A 13,895-nucleotide genomic window follows, 5' to 3' on the forward strand; every position below is an offset into this window, starting at 1 on the left:
GTTCTAATGAATTCATCTTGACTAGGCCTGCATGGAGATATAAAGAGATGCTTCAATAGTGCATATTCTGAAAATGTCAACTTTTACCTGCTGAGTTGGAAGCACAGATGTCTGGCTTTATCAATCCACAGTCCAGTACAGGAAGTTCTCTACTATAAAGCAAACAGAGCTTAAACATTGTAACAGATTCTAAGCAGAACTATCTAAACATTATCTCTAAACATTATATAATAGTCACTTTAGCTTCTGGTGAACATCAGCTCAAGTCCTCCAGGGCAGAGTACTTACTATAACGAGACTCAGAACCCAGTGCACCTGTGTGGATTCTTTGTTTTGGCTCTTTAATCACATATGTCTCAACTGTTAGGGGGTGCTGCCACTCAAACTTTGTTACTGAGCTTGACAACATATACAAAGCATGTAAAACTCAAAATAGTATTACATCAATACAAGATAGTGTTTACTCTTTTTTTTTTTTTTTGAGACGGAGTTTTGCTCTTGTTGCCCAGGCTGGAGTGCAATGGCGCAATCTTGGCTCACTGCAACCTCTGCCTCGTGAGTTCAAGTGATTCCACTGCCTCAGTCTCCTGAGTAGCTGGGATTACAGGCATGCACGCCCAGCTAATTTTGTATTTTTAGTAGAGATGGTGTTTCGCCATGTTGGTCAGGCTAGTCTCAAACTCCTGACTTCAGGTGATCAACTGGCCTTGGCCACCCAAAGTGCTGGGATTATAGGTGTGAGTCACCGTGCCTGGCCAATTTCTACTCTTAAGCATGTACATGTATGTTATATGGTCAATGTCAAAGGAAGACAGCTTGAAAGCAGCTTAGTTTTTTTTTGGTAGTCCCTAAAGACAACTTAGAGTCTAAAGATTATGTAGAACAGAGTTAGACCAGTCTGGGTTCAAACACTGTTCTGCCACTTGCTGTATAAACTGTGGCAAAACTACTTAACTTCTCTAAGTTTAATCATATCTGTAAAATGAGAATACCACTAAACACAAGGTATTGTGAGGATTAAATGAGATAAGATGTCCTTAAAGCCAACATCATAGGCCCAACAGATGAAAACTATATTTATAGGAGCCACTCAAATACAAATGGCCAAACACTATTCCATTTTTAATCACTTAGACAAAAATTTAAAACATACAAAAGTACACAGAATAAAATAAACACTCATAATCCCACCATTTGTTCATTTAACAAGTGGATAAGCATATCCTTCAGCACTGCGACTGCTCACTGGTTCAGAATTACTTCCTAGCCAAGAAAGAGGAAAACTAAACAAAACATTTTGTATTTACCATTCTTCGAAGTTTGGAAAACAAAGTATTTTTTCCCAACATAAACCCTAGAAACAATCAGTATAGTTTAAAGGACGGGGAAATAATACAAACAGAAAACATACACAAATGCAAATCTTTCTCTAACCCAGACCTTTCTAGATTCATATCTAGCTATCTACTAGAATATTTCCATCTCAGTATCTCAAAGGCCTCTTCAACTTAAAATGTCTAAATCTGACCTTCCCAATGCAGCTCTTTTGCATGGGAGATGGATGGTAATGTTCTTCTCCCATGCAAAAGATGGTACAGTAATGCCATAGGAGATGGTATGGTAATACCATGGATGGTAATGAGATAAAAGAGAAACCAGGTATCAACCTTAACACCTCCCTCTGCCTCATCCTCATCTGATGAATCAATATTCACTTCTTAAACCTCCCTCAAATTCACTCCCACTTCTGTGTAAAGTCACCACATTCTTTCGGCTTATTACAATAGGTCCCTGCCAGTTTATCCTTCACACCAGAGCTATAATTATTTTTAAAAGTAAATGTGATCAAATTATCTCTCTTATTTAGAAGTCTTTCCATGAATTCCTATATGCTTAGCATAAACTTAACACCATAAATTCTAGTTTGCCTAGGAAGGTCTGTTTACGCCTGTTGTCCTGGCATATTAACATCTCCTCATGTCCTCAAAAGCTTTGCAATCCAGAAGGTAAATGCTATGGTCATTTTACTCTCACAGCCCTTCATGACAGCTTTTGTACATTCTGTAGCTTCATTTCTTGCTATTTGAACACCAAGCCATGGGACATTATTTTGGTGTCTCAGTTTTCCTCAACAATTAGCTAATCCCTACTTATCCTTTAGTGATCATTTTAAATGCCACTTTCACAAGGAGGTGTTTAACATCTTGCACTTCTCCTATCATTTTATGGTACATGCTTATTTGCCTCCCTAAAAGCACTGTGAGGACAAGGCTTATATATGTCTAGTTGTTCTCTACACATGCAGCACCTAAAATATTCTACGCTAAGGAGACCCAAATGAAGATGCCGCTCCCCTTTCTAGCAATTCCAGTACAAGGTGAGGCTCACAGACAAGCAGACATAATATACTGAGATATGTGCCAAGAGAACTACTGGAACAAATCCCTGGAATAATATCTCAGATGTGATTTGATGGATAACAGAATGCAAAGAAAGGGACTTTCAGATAAACATATGCAAAAGGCCTAAAGTACATGGTGCATTGTAGAAACAGTGAGCTGCTTGCTATGCTTATCTTTCATTAGCCTTTCACCCCACTTTCCTCCCTCCAATACCATAGCTGCCAAAGAGGGAGCGGATGCAGATCCACAAAGAGCCTTAAAAAGCCATGCCAAGCAATTCAGACTATCCCCAGGTGGCTGAAAGCCAGTGAAACACTCTCAACAGTTACTGGAAGATCAATTTCTATTTAGAATATCACTATGACAAAAGATATATTAAGAGGGTTTAGGAAGATTAACCAGGAGCTCATTACAATAATCTAGGAGAAAAATAAGAACATAGAGAGAACTGAGAGGAAGGAACAGCCATGAGAGATATTGAGGTAATAACATGAACAGAATTAAGTGACTCAATAGAGAACTGAGGGATGCTTCCTTGGCCTCTAATTATCCCAAAAGTTCCATTCATAAATAGGTACAGCAAGTATATTAGTTAATTTCCAAGTATTAAGATAGTATTTATAATACTGCTAGTATAATCTATATAGATGTGGGAAACTTTTTACTATGAAAATAGCTAACTTACAAGGAAGGTAAAATTACACATGCAAACTCTCGTAAGAAACAGTTTATTTTTGTCTGGAATTTGAGAGACAAAAAGTTAAATTCACTGAGGTAAAAAAAATCACAAAGTGAGCAAAATTGTAATTTACACGAATATTTTACAGTTTTGCATTGGTGTAGTTACAGCTCTGAATTGGTAAAATGAAAAAGGGAAAAATGAAGGGAAGAACAACAAAAGGAGATAAAAGAGATTTGGATGAGGCTACAGAGATGCAGATAAGCAAAGAGAAGATCTGAGTAAAAAGGAGAGGACACAGTAAAACAGGTTTAAGCCAACTCTGAAGAGCCATACAGATTACATTAAGCTTATTCTCTACCAGAGCACTTTTCACGTGGATAATGAAATCTATTCAGTGGGTCACAACCAAGAAATTTTTTAATGAAATCGAATATGAAATATAAGACTATATCAGTTGTAGCAAGGAAAATAATTGTTTTCATAAACCTATAATTTCATATATTTATAAATATGTACCAGATTGTAATATAAAACAGATCTTTATTGAGGGTAATTGGCAAAATGGCTGGAAGATGATTGTTTTAGAATAATTACTATCAGAAAAAGTCTGAAAACTATTGCCCAAGGAAAAAGTTTAAGGTTTAGCATAGTGGCTCACACCTGTAATCCCTACAATTTGGGAGACTGATGTGGGAGGACTGCTTGAGTCCAGGAATTCAATACCAGGTTGGGCAACACAGTGAGACTTAGTCTCTACAAAAAGAGAAAAACATCAGCCAGGTGTGGTGGCATGCACCTGTAGCCCCAGCTACTTGGAAGGCTGAGGTGTGAGGATCATTTGAGCCTGGCAGGTAGAAGTTGCAGTGAGCCATGATGGCATCACTGCACTCCAGCCTGGCAACAAAGCAAGACCCTCTCTCTCTCTCAAAGAAAAAAAAAAAAAAAAATTAGAATGTCACTGCCTCCTTTTGAGATGCTAATTGTGGTCAGTATTCATTTACTTACAAATACCCATATTCTGTTTCTGATAGAACTGCTACAAATTTACTGGGGCACATATTATGCAAGTAGTAGTGGCCCTAAGCAGAGAAATATTATAGTATCCAATTCATCAAGGCAGAGGTTTCCTAGTACAGGTTTCCACACTGTACTGTTAGGTCTCCTGATATTACAAATGCTCAATCAGGTACAATACTGTTTATTCCAGCAAAGACAAAGAATAGTTTACGTGGCCTGAAAGAGAAAAGAAAAAAACTCAGAATAATGTTTCTTAATAGTCTCCACCTGCTACTTTAAAGAGGCAGCAGAGATGAGAGGAAAGGGACCTCAAGTAAAATAATGTTCTGCAGTAGTTTGCAGAGTAATTGAATTTAATATATAGGAAGAACCAAAATGCCACTCTTCCAGCATGCTGTTTTGCAGAGCAGGGACAGACTTTGGAGCAGGCTGCCTTGAGTTCAGATGTCAGCTCTGATACTTGCAAGCTGGGTCCTTTAGAAAGTTAATCACTTTGATTTAAGTATAAAAATAGGGTGAGTTTCAATCTCAGAATTGTTTCACTAAATAAAATAAGTAATGTATCTAGCACAGGGTAGACATTAAATATCAGTTCTTACGATTAAAATTTAGTAAAAATTTAATTTTTATAAAAATTTAATAAAATTTTGCAGTAAAGTTAGAGCATATTAGATATTCAGCGCAATGGGACAATGAAGAAAAGTAAGTTTCTTAAAAGACAATGAATCTCAATATATAAGGGAGAGAAAACAGATCTTTATTTTTGGTGGAAACCTTTTTTTTTTTTGTCATTTGATGGTAAAATTGGTAATAAGACTACTCTACTCTAGAAGTCCTCTCTTGGGGAACAAACTGGGATTAAGTCAGACTCTGAGAAAGTAAGTTACTTGAGACAGGATATAATTTGCCCAGCATAGATCCAGGCTAGACATGGGTCTAATGAGACTCAAATGCCTGGGCAAAAGTGGTAGGCTTTTATTTTCTGTGCATTGGTACCAGATATTTATCCCTCAGAACTTTATTATTTACTGGCTCCAGAATCTACAATGGCTGCCTATGGATTTGAGACCAAGTTGTGAAGGTGGTAAATAACTGATCCTCACTGATCACCAACATCAATTCCATACAGAATTCAAGTTTTTGTGCCTAACTTTCCAACCTCCTTAATCTAGCATCACCCTACTTTTAAAATCTTATTTCCCACTATTGTTCAATGTCTACTTGCTTAAGAAAGAAAGGATTTACTGTCTCCATTTATATGTAATCTAATTCAAGCACTTCAGAAATGGCCTGCAATATTCTCAAATAGGAATTGAAACCTTAATTCTCCTTCCCATCTCAATATATGAGGGACTGGACTTGCAAACAAAAGTAAATAAGACATCGACATTTCCCACCCTCACGAAATCCAACAGATTAGCAAGTGAGAGATTAAATTATACCACCATGAAATCAATGCCACAACTAAGGTAGCATAAGGTGCTATGGGAATGCATAAGGGATTTCCACCTCTGCCTGATGGAGTCAGGAAAACCTTTAACCTTCCGTACACAATCATGTTTACATGTACTTTTACCTTTCTGCCCACATATTCTTCATTATTTCTCCTTCCCTACCAAATTTTTTTTGTTTGTTTGTTTTTGAGACGGAGTCTCGCTCTGTCACCTGGGCTGGAGTGCAGTGGCCGGATCTCAGCTCACTGCAAGCTCCGCCTCCCGGGTTTACGCCATTCTCCTGCCTCAGCCTCCGGAGTAGCTGGGACTACAGGCGCCAGCCACCTCGCCCAGCTAGCTTTTTGTATTTTTTAGTAGAGACGGGGTTTCACCGTGTTAGCCAGGGTGGTCTCGAACTCCTGACCTCGTGATCCACCCGTCTCAGCCTCCCAAAGTGCTGGGATTACAGGCTTGAGCCACCACGCCCGGCCCAAACTTCTCTTCTTCTTCTCCTCTGTCAATCTAAACAAATCCAAACTTCAAGGATCAATACAAATTTTTGCTTTTCCAAGGTATCTTTCATTCTTCTCTTTTCTAAACTCCTACTACTCTTAGTACTTCAGTTTATATACTTTTGTTTAAAACACATTAGTCCCTCACTCCTCCCCCCTCCTCCCTAGCTATATAGCAATTCCCCTGAATTTTTGGCAGACACTTAAAATCTCAACAATCCACCGTATGGTATCATTTAACTGGTATTTCAGCATATAATAATCCTATGTTCTAGGACAGATTAACTGTCCAGCACTGACTATTACAGACATTCTCAGATCATTTCCAATGATACAGCCTATTTCAAACATTTTACCAATTCCAGCCATTACACATTTCCAAGCTCATCAGTTCAAGATTTAGTGAATGAGTTCTAGTATGCTTCTAATGTTCTGGATTTTAACATGGACTTTCCCCACTGTGGAGACTAAAAACAAATAAGCATTCTATCATGACTTAGACACCTTACAAATTCTCCCCAATCTGGTCTGAGAATATTTTCCCCAGTGATTAAGTCAGCTCAGGTTTGTCTACTTGTTTTACCAAAAGGGGCAGTCCAGAGTTTCTCACAATATATGGGCCTTGCCCTTTCATCTTCTACTTTTATTCCTGTAAAATTAAAATTCATTCCAGCAGGCTTCAGCCTCTCAGTATCTTAGAAGGGAGAAAAGGGAGCATATGAACTAGTAACTGGCTGGTAAAAGGGACATAACTGAAATTTGAAATTATATTTTAAGCTTCATTTAGTTCTAGAACCATTAACGAGTTTCTGTGCAACTACTGATAGATTCTCTGGTTATCAGGTCTTCATTTTTCCCTTTTAAGGTTTATCCTAGCACTGTGGATGACTACAAAACTAGTATTTCCAGTGCAGAATAAATATAAAACTATTAAAATAATACTGAGAAAATGTTCAAGTTTGTTTAAAAACAGAAACTTTAGAGGTAGATAAAAGGCAAAGAAGAGCCAATAAAAGTATAACTGATGCTTTTGAAGTGAAGAAAAATGAAGTTCAAAGATAGTAACAAAAAAGCTATCTGAAATAAACACCCGATACTGCAAACTAAAATGGCTAACCTTGTCTCAGGAAAAACTGATACGTAATTACCATTCCCAAGGTGGAAAACAAGAAGAAACAATAAAGGCAGTTTAAAGTGGAGCAGTGGGAGTATTAGTTTGGCCTCAAAGTTTTTTACTACAACACATAATGCCAGAAAGCAGGAGAGCAATGTCTACATAGCTGTGAGGGGGAAGTACGTAAACTAAGAATTTTACACACAGACAACCTGCTCTTAGACAAATAATTCTCATGCACCCAAGATTTTAGGGAACACAGTAATTATGAGCTCTTCTTAAAAAAATTTCATTGCTCTGAAATCTAGCCAACTAGGTGATGAATCAAAATAGTCAAGATTAGGCCAGGCACAGTGGCTCACGCCTCTAATCCCAGCACTTTGGGAGGCCGAGGCAGGTGGATCACTTGAGGTGAGGAGCTGGAGACTAGCCTGGCCAACATGGTGAAACCCTGTCTACCAAAAATACAAAAAAAATTAGCCAGGAGTGGTGGCATGTGTCTGTAATCCCTGCTACTCAGGAAACCAAGGCAGGAGAATTGCTTGAACCTGGGAGGTATAGGTCGCACTGAGCCGAGATCCGCCACTGCACTCCAGCCTGGGCGACAGAGCAAGACTCCCTCTCAAAAAAATAAAAAAAAAATAGTCAAGATTAGAGGAAAGTAAAAAGGACTGGTGGTAGGGACTGAATCAATTTAAATAGAAAACTAATAGTGAGAATGTTTGGAGTTCAGGTTATTGAAGGAATGCACATGGCACAAGGCTTAGTAATATAAAATAAACTTTAAACAAAAAAGTGGGGTAGGCCATATTAGGAGAAAAAGTGTGTACAAGTATGTTCATCTTTCATATGAAGAAAGCAAACACTGCTGTCTAAAGTTGGAAAGCAATTTTTATAAGTGAAGCTAAAACTCACAACTTTTAAATAATTTTCCTCATTAACTTGAGAACTTCAAGAAACTAATTTCTTGTGGTAAAGTATATTAATTCAGCAATCCATTTCATTCCACTTTCATTTCTCTGCCTCTTCTGGTTAAGTGTAAATGAAATTATCTTTAGTGTTTTTACTAAAAAATGGCATGATCCAATTTTTTCTAGTATTATATCCATTTATATGTATAGATAAATGTCTGCAATGACGCATACAAATGGCAATTAATTTGTTACTTGGGTGGTGGAATTTCCCCCCCAACACCACTTTTTACTTTAATTAACATGTATCACGTTTTAAAATCAGCCATTATTCTTTAAAAAAAGAATACAGAACAAACGTCCTGCACTTTAATTCACAACATTTATCTCTTTCTAAATGTGGCTTAGCTCACTGTCAACATCTTATCAGTCAACAGAGATGTTTGCTCTTGAATGCAGAATTTACTCTGATTTTCCTTTGTATTCCTCCAAGGAAGGATGGTGTAACAGTTAAAAATGCCAAAACCTTCTCTATTCATTATTTAATTTAATTCTCACAACCCTGAGGCAAGTACTTTCCGTTTTTACAGAAAGATGAAATAATTTGCCTAAAAGGTCACATAGTTGTTATGTGGTAACAAGAAGATTCAAAAATCAGACTACAGAGTCGAAGCTCTTAATCACTAGGTTTAGAGTAAGATAGGCCTAGGTTCAAATCCAGATTCTGTTACCAGGAGTGTGATCTTGGGTAAGTGACAAATTTACCTTCATTTTTTTCTATCTTCAAAACAGACAGGTTACCATGCTACCTCATTACATGGTTAAAAAAGTCAATAAAACTCTTGGTTCTCTATTTGGCACACAGAAAGCATTATATTTGTTGATAAGTTTCAAGTTCTTGTAACGATAAGACCATCAAGAAGAGTATGACACCACAAAGGTAACAGAAAATAAATGGCAAAGAAACTTAAGTCATGCACCACTGAATCTTAATGAAAAGTGTTTTCATTTTTCTTTTAGTCTGTTCACAAAATACTATGATATTCAGGTATTATATAAACAACAGCTCCAGAAATTATAAAATTAAGTAAAATATGACATAACATTAAATCAATTTGGGGCCAAGCAGAATAGATTAAGTTCCTGAGCATGAACGTTACTACTTGGCCCCATTTAAAGTTGCATTGGGCAAACTAGTCCTATTTGAGGGAAAAATCATCATTTATAACCACTGCCTTAAAAGTAAAAGCATGAAGAAATTCTATACTGTTTATCTCTGAAAATCAGTTTAACTTTTGACTCTACTTTCAAACCCTAATTACTTCAAACAAAAATTTCCAAGGCTTCTCTGTCCCCTGAAAAATGAACTTTTAATCGAATAAGGAGGGTATAGAAAATAGATTAAAATAGATAGCACTGATATTAATAAGTAACTTGGCTGAAATAAAAGTTTATCTGCATATTTATAATAATTAAAGAACATTTGAAAATAAACTTAATTGACTTGAAAGAAGCAATCTCCATCATTTAAAAAGCCACTCTATGGGCGGGTTGCGGTGGCTCATGTCTGTAATCCCAGCTCTTTGGGAGGCTGAGGTGGGTGGATCACAAGGCCAGGAGATCGAGACCATCCTGGCTAACATGGTGAAATCCCCGTGTCTATTAAAAACACACACACACACAACAAAATCAGCCGGGCGTGCTGGTGGGCGCCTGTAGTCCCAGCTACTCGGGAGGCTGAGGCAGGAGAATGGCATGAACCTGGGAGGCGGAGCTTGCAGTGAGCCGAGATTGTGCCACTACACTCCAGCCTGGGTGACAGAGCGAGACTCCGAAAAAACAAAAAACAAACAAACAAACATACAAAAGGCCACTCTATGAACCATAAATTCTGAAGAGCTAATCTTTTCTATCTTCCAAGATACACATAATTCATTATTTTGACTCTAAGTTTTATCATAATGACATTTCCAGGTATCAGCAGTAATAATGGTATATTACATTTAATAAATAACTGGGTTAAAAAATAATGAAGCTTCAATATCACTGAATACATTAGTGTAACCTAAGGGTAGAGACTGCTTTTCTAACCCCCAACAATCTGCACTAAAAGGCATACTTGAACATGCATACCTTAAGTCATCACTTGGTTCTTTTTTTACTGGAGTTTCCACATACTTGGAGTCTGTTGATTGGTGCTCTCCAGGAACATTGGGCTCTTGGCTTATCCTGGGGACCTCTGAAGTAAATGAGAGCTCCCCCTCATTGGAGACTCCAAAGAGGTCTGGGTCATCTTGAATTACATCAATTAAGAGGACGTCATCTTCATATGCTTTAAGAATATCTGGAAATCCTACTTCTGAAAAATTCTTAGTTATTTTTCTACCCCTAACTTCACTGGAAACTGGTCGGAATGTTTCTTGTTTATTACAGCAGAAGGAAGGACTTTTCTCTACATACCCAGGATCACAAGAAAAAGCATTATTTTCAACTGTGAGAGAAGCAACTTCTTTATTAGAAACAATATTGCCTGGTTCAGAGAAGTGATTAGATGGTTTGCTACTGTTACTGTGCTTTGTAAAGCTTGGAGAAATACTACAGGAATTCTTATTGTAGAATGAGTCAGAACTAGCTTGCACTGGAGTTACACTATTTTGTATGCTCAAATTTTGAGGTCCTAACATCGTCATGGAGACATTTTCTTTACTCCTATTCTGTCTTGCATCTGCTCCAGATAAATTGTCCAGAAGTTCTAAAGGACTGTAAGCTTCTCTCTCTGATGACTTGGCATTTACTTCTTTTCTTTTTTTTGTTTTATTCTTAAGTAAAGGAATTTTAAAATTAGTCAGTCGTCCTGTGTTCAATATTTTAACCAAGTCTGGAACTACAAATGTTTGTTTAGCAACACATGCTTTTCGACGAATACTTTTGCCTGTAGAGTTATTTGCTTCCTGACCATCTTTGGAAGCTGCTGTCAAATTAAGTTTTGTTAAATTTCCTCTATCTCTTTTTTTATTTACTGTTAAGCTTTGAGTCTCACTGGTTAACTGAGTATCTTCAGTAGTGTTAGAAATTACCTCTGACCCACTTCTGCTCAGTTCCTCTGATTTTATCTTTTTATCATCCTTGATTATAGGTTCCTTTATAACCATTAAAGTACGTTCTACTGCAGGAACTGAAAACAAACAATTCAAATTAGAATCTAATTTTTCTTTACTTGAAGATTCAGTATTTGTTTCTGTTAAGGAACTTTGTAATAATAATTTGGAGTCGGTTAAGTGGGTCTCGTTTGTTTGGTGTTTAGGGACATCAACTTTCTTACAACTTTCCTGAGACCCAGGAAGAAAGTAACTTGATTCTGGCAAGGAAGCCTTTTTCCAACACCAGGCAGATATTCTAGCACATGAATAATAGGGCCAAGTTCTTTTACCAGTCATAGGTATTGTTCTCTGACAGCTTAACTTCAACTCTTCAGAGTCACTTCTTAAGTCTTCCCGTGAAGATCTCCTTTCAATATGGTACTCAGGTGATTTCCCTACGAAGCTTTTCGATTTAAAATCCTCTTTCAGCGCCATGTTTTCATATCCTAAGGGCTCTGAAGCATTCTCTGTTTCTTCTTTCAAAAGTGGTTCGATGGTTTTCTGAAACACAGCATTTACATGATGTTCAGAACTTGTTTCTCTTTCTACCATTTCTGGGGCACTTAATAAATGATCCATCAAAGAGACTGTATTATGGCTTACTTTTCTCAAAACATTTAAAGAACTTTTAGTCTCTGCTTCTTTACCATCAGCAATCATTTGATTTTCTTGCAACATCAACTCAGACTTCTTATACTCATTAGAGAAGTTCATCTGAGTAACTGTTTCATCCGCTTTTTCAGACAACTTCATCCTTTTCCTGGGTTTTCGCCCAACACTGCTCTCCTCTATTGAATATTTATTTTTTTCACGTTGAAGGCAGGGAAGCAAGCCATTGATTTTACTTTGGTATAAATCACTCTCTTCTGGTAGTAACTTATTTACTCCCATTACATTTTCTTCAGTTTGTAAGAGTTGAGGAATACTACTTGTGTCACTCTTTTCTGCAAGACTTCTAAGGTTTCCTTTCTTTGAGAAATTTTCTGCTACATGCATACATCCACCATCAGGCTCATATGGCAGGTTGTTTTCATCATTACAACCCTTGGAATGGGGAAAACAATTGCAATCACGTAATTTAAAAATGGAATTATTTTCTACTTCAGGTGACAAGATGTTATAAGAATATTTTGGAGTATTCTTGTACAATTCATCTTGGAATTCAACCTTAATATTTTGTGTAGCCTCATTTTCGGTTATTTTGAGACGTGGGTTTTCTAAGCTTTTAAGTTTTTTATTTCGAATTCTTCTTTTAATACCTTCTACTATACCTTCCTTACCCAAAGACTGCAAGCACTCCACTGTTTGGAAAGATTCCGAACTAGTTAATGATTCCTTTCTTACCAGGTCAAACCCTGGCTGTGGATCATCACTTGAGGCTTCAGTAACTTTTCTTTTTTCCTTGGCTGATCAAAAAAAAAAAAAAAAAATATATCAGAAAAGATTTTATATTGAGGAGGAAAATGCAATATCATTGAAAATAAAAAATTGTGAGGCTATCATTTTTATTTCCCTTAAGAGCTGTATGTAAATACACATTTGTTTTTAAATGAAAGCCTTAATTTCTGTTAAGGAATTACATATAAACCTGTATAAATTCTAAAGCAACTGAATAACTCTTATAATATCATCATCTCATACTAGACAAAATGGACCACAAGTAGGAATTCCTCCTATCATAATTCTGACCAAGGACTCCTAACGGGGAACACCCCTTTTAAAGAAATCCATTTTTTTCCATCTCCTGGTCAACTATGTGCATCAGAAATAACCATGCAGGTTCAAGTTAAAGACTAGTAGTAAAACAAAGATGGAGCACGCTAAGTTGCAAAGGCTAAAGGTAAGTGATCGTGGGTTCTTTCTTACTGTGTCTTTCCGTTTGCAAGGGGAGTTCAGCCTCCTTTGCTGCTTCTAGGCCTCTCCGATCTGACGGGCTCACCTGGCCCCGGCGCCCCTCCACCCGACGCCTTGCGGCCTTTCCAGCCCCTGATGCTGCAACCGACTTGTCACTTTTCACCTCGCCTCTCCCAGGGGTGGTCCGGGCCACCATTCTCCTCTTTTGCCTATTCTCCCCGCGCCCCCCAGCCTCAGGGCCGCAGCCTCCCGCCGCGCCTAGCCCTGGCGCCTGCCGCTTTCGCAGGTTTCGCACTTTGCCTTCAGGCCCTGAGGCCGTCGTGGGGCCCAGGGGTGGAGGTCGTCGCATGTGCCCCGGGGCCGGCCCGCCGGGGTCCCTCTGCACCAGCTCGCAGGAACCCACCGCGGCGCAAAGGCTGCTCCCCACGCCAGGCACCTACTGCCCTCTGACCCACCCCACACCGCCAGTCACCACAGCCCAGGGCCGGAAGCGGAAGTGGGGCGCGTAAGCGGAAGTGGGGCCTAGTGTCTGGGGCCCCGACTGGTGCTTCGGGATCCAACGGGCAGGAGAGTCGCGAGTTCCGTGCCAGCATCCTTCCGGAGGGCCTCTCGCGGAGCCCGGAGGAAGGCAGTGGCCGCGCCCGATTTCATTGCGAGGGACTGTAGTGGGGCTCATCACATCACAGACCTCCGTTGTCCCTTCCACTAGGCCGAGCTTCCTGGAACCGTTCAGGGCTCATTCTCCCAGGTGCTGCTCCTCACTCCTTGGCTGCTTGCAAAGGCCACTGTCAGCCAGTGGCTTCTAACTCCACACCCAGTCTCCCAGAAGC

At 38.7% G+C, this 13,895-nt stretch overlaps 1 protein-coding gene across 1 annotated transcript in view; it reads right to left on the reverse strand.

Annotated features, from left to right (window-relative positions):
* The window catches only part of TOPAZ1 (testis and ovary specific PAZ domain containing 1), a 92,060-nt gene extending 78,478 nt beyond the window's left edge, over positions 1-13,582 (reverse strand). The window contains exons 1-3 of the mRNA XM_023231830.1: positions 13,078-13,582; positions 10,205-12,617; positions 88-149 (exon numbers count right to left, since the gene is read on the reverse strand). Coding sequence (XP_023087598.1) covers positions 88-149; positions 10,205-12,617; positions 13,078-13,414 — 2,812 coding nt within the window. The 5' untranslated portion in view covers positions 13,415-13,582. The remainder of the gene's footprint in view (positions 1-87; positions 150-10,204; positions 12,618-13,077) is intronic.
* Between the last annotated feature and the right edge of the window lie 313 nt (positions 13,583-13,895).

Source organism: Piliocolobus tephrosceles, chromosome 2 (assembly GCF_002776525.5).
Source record: "Piliocolobus tephrosceles isolate RC106 chromosome 2, ASM277652v3, whole genome shotgun sequence".
Lineage (NCBI taxonomy): Eukaryota > Metazoa > Chordata > Mammalia > Primates > Cercopithecidae > Piliocolobus > Piliocolobus tephrosceles.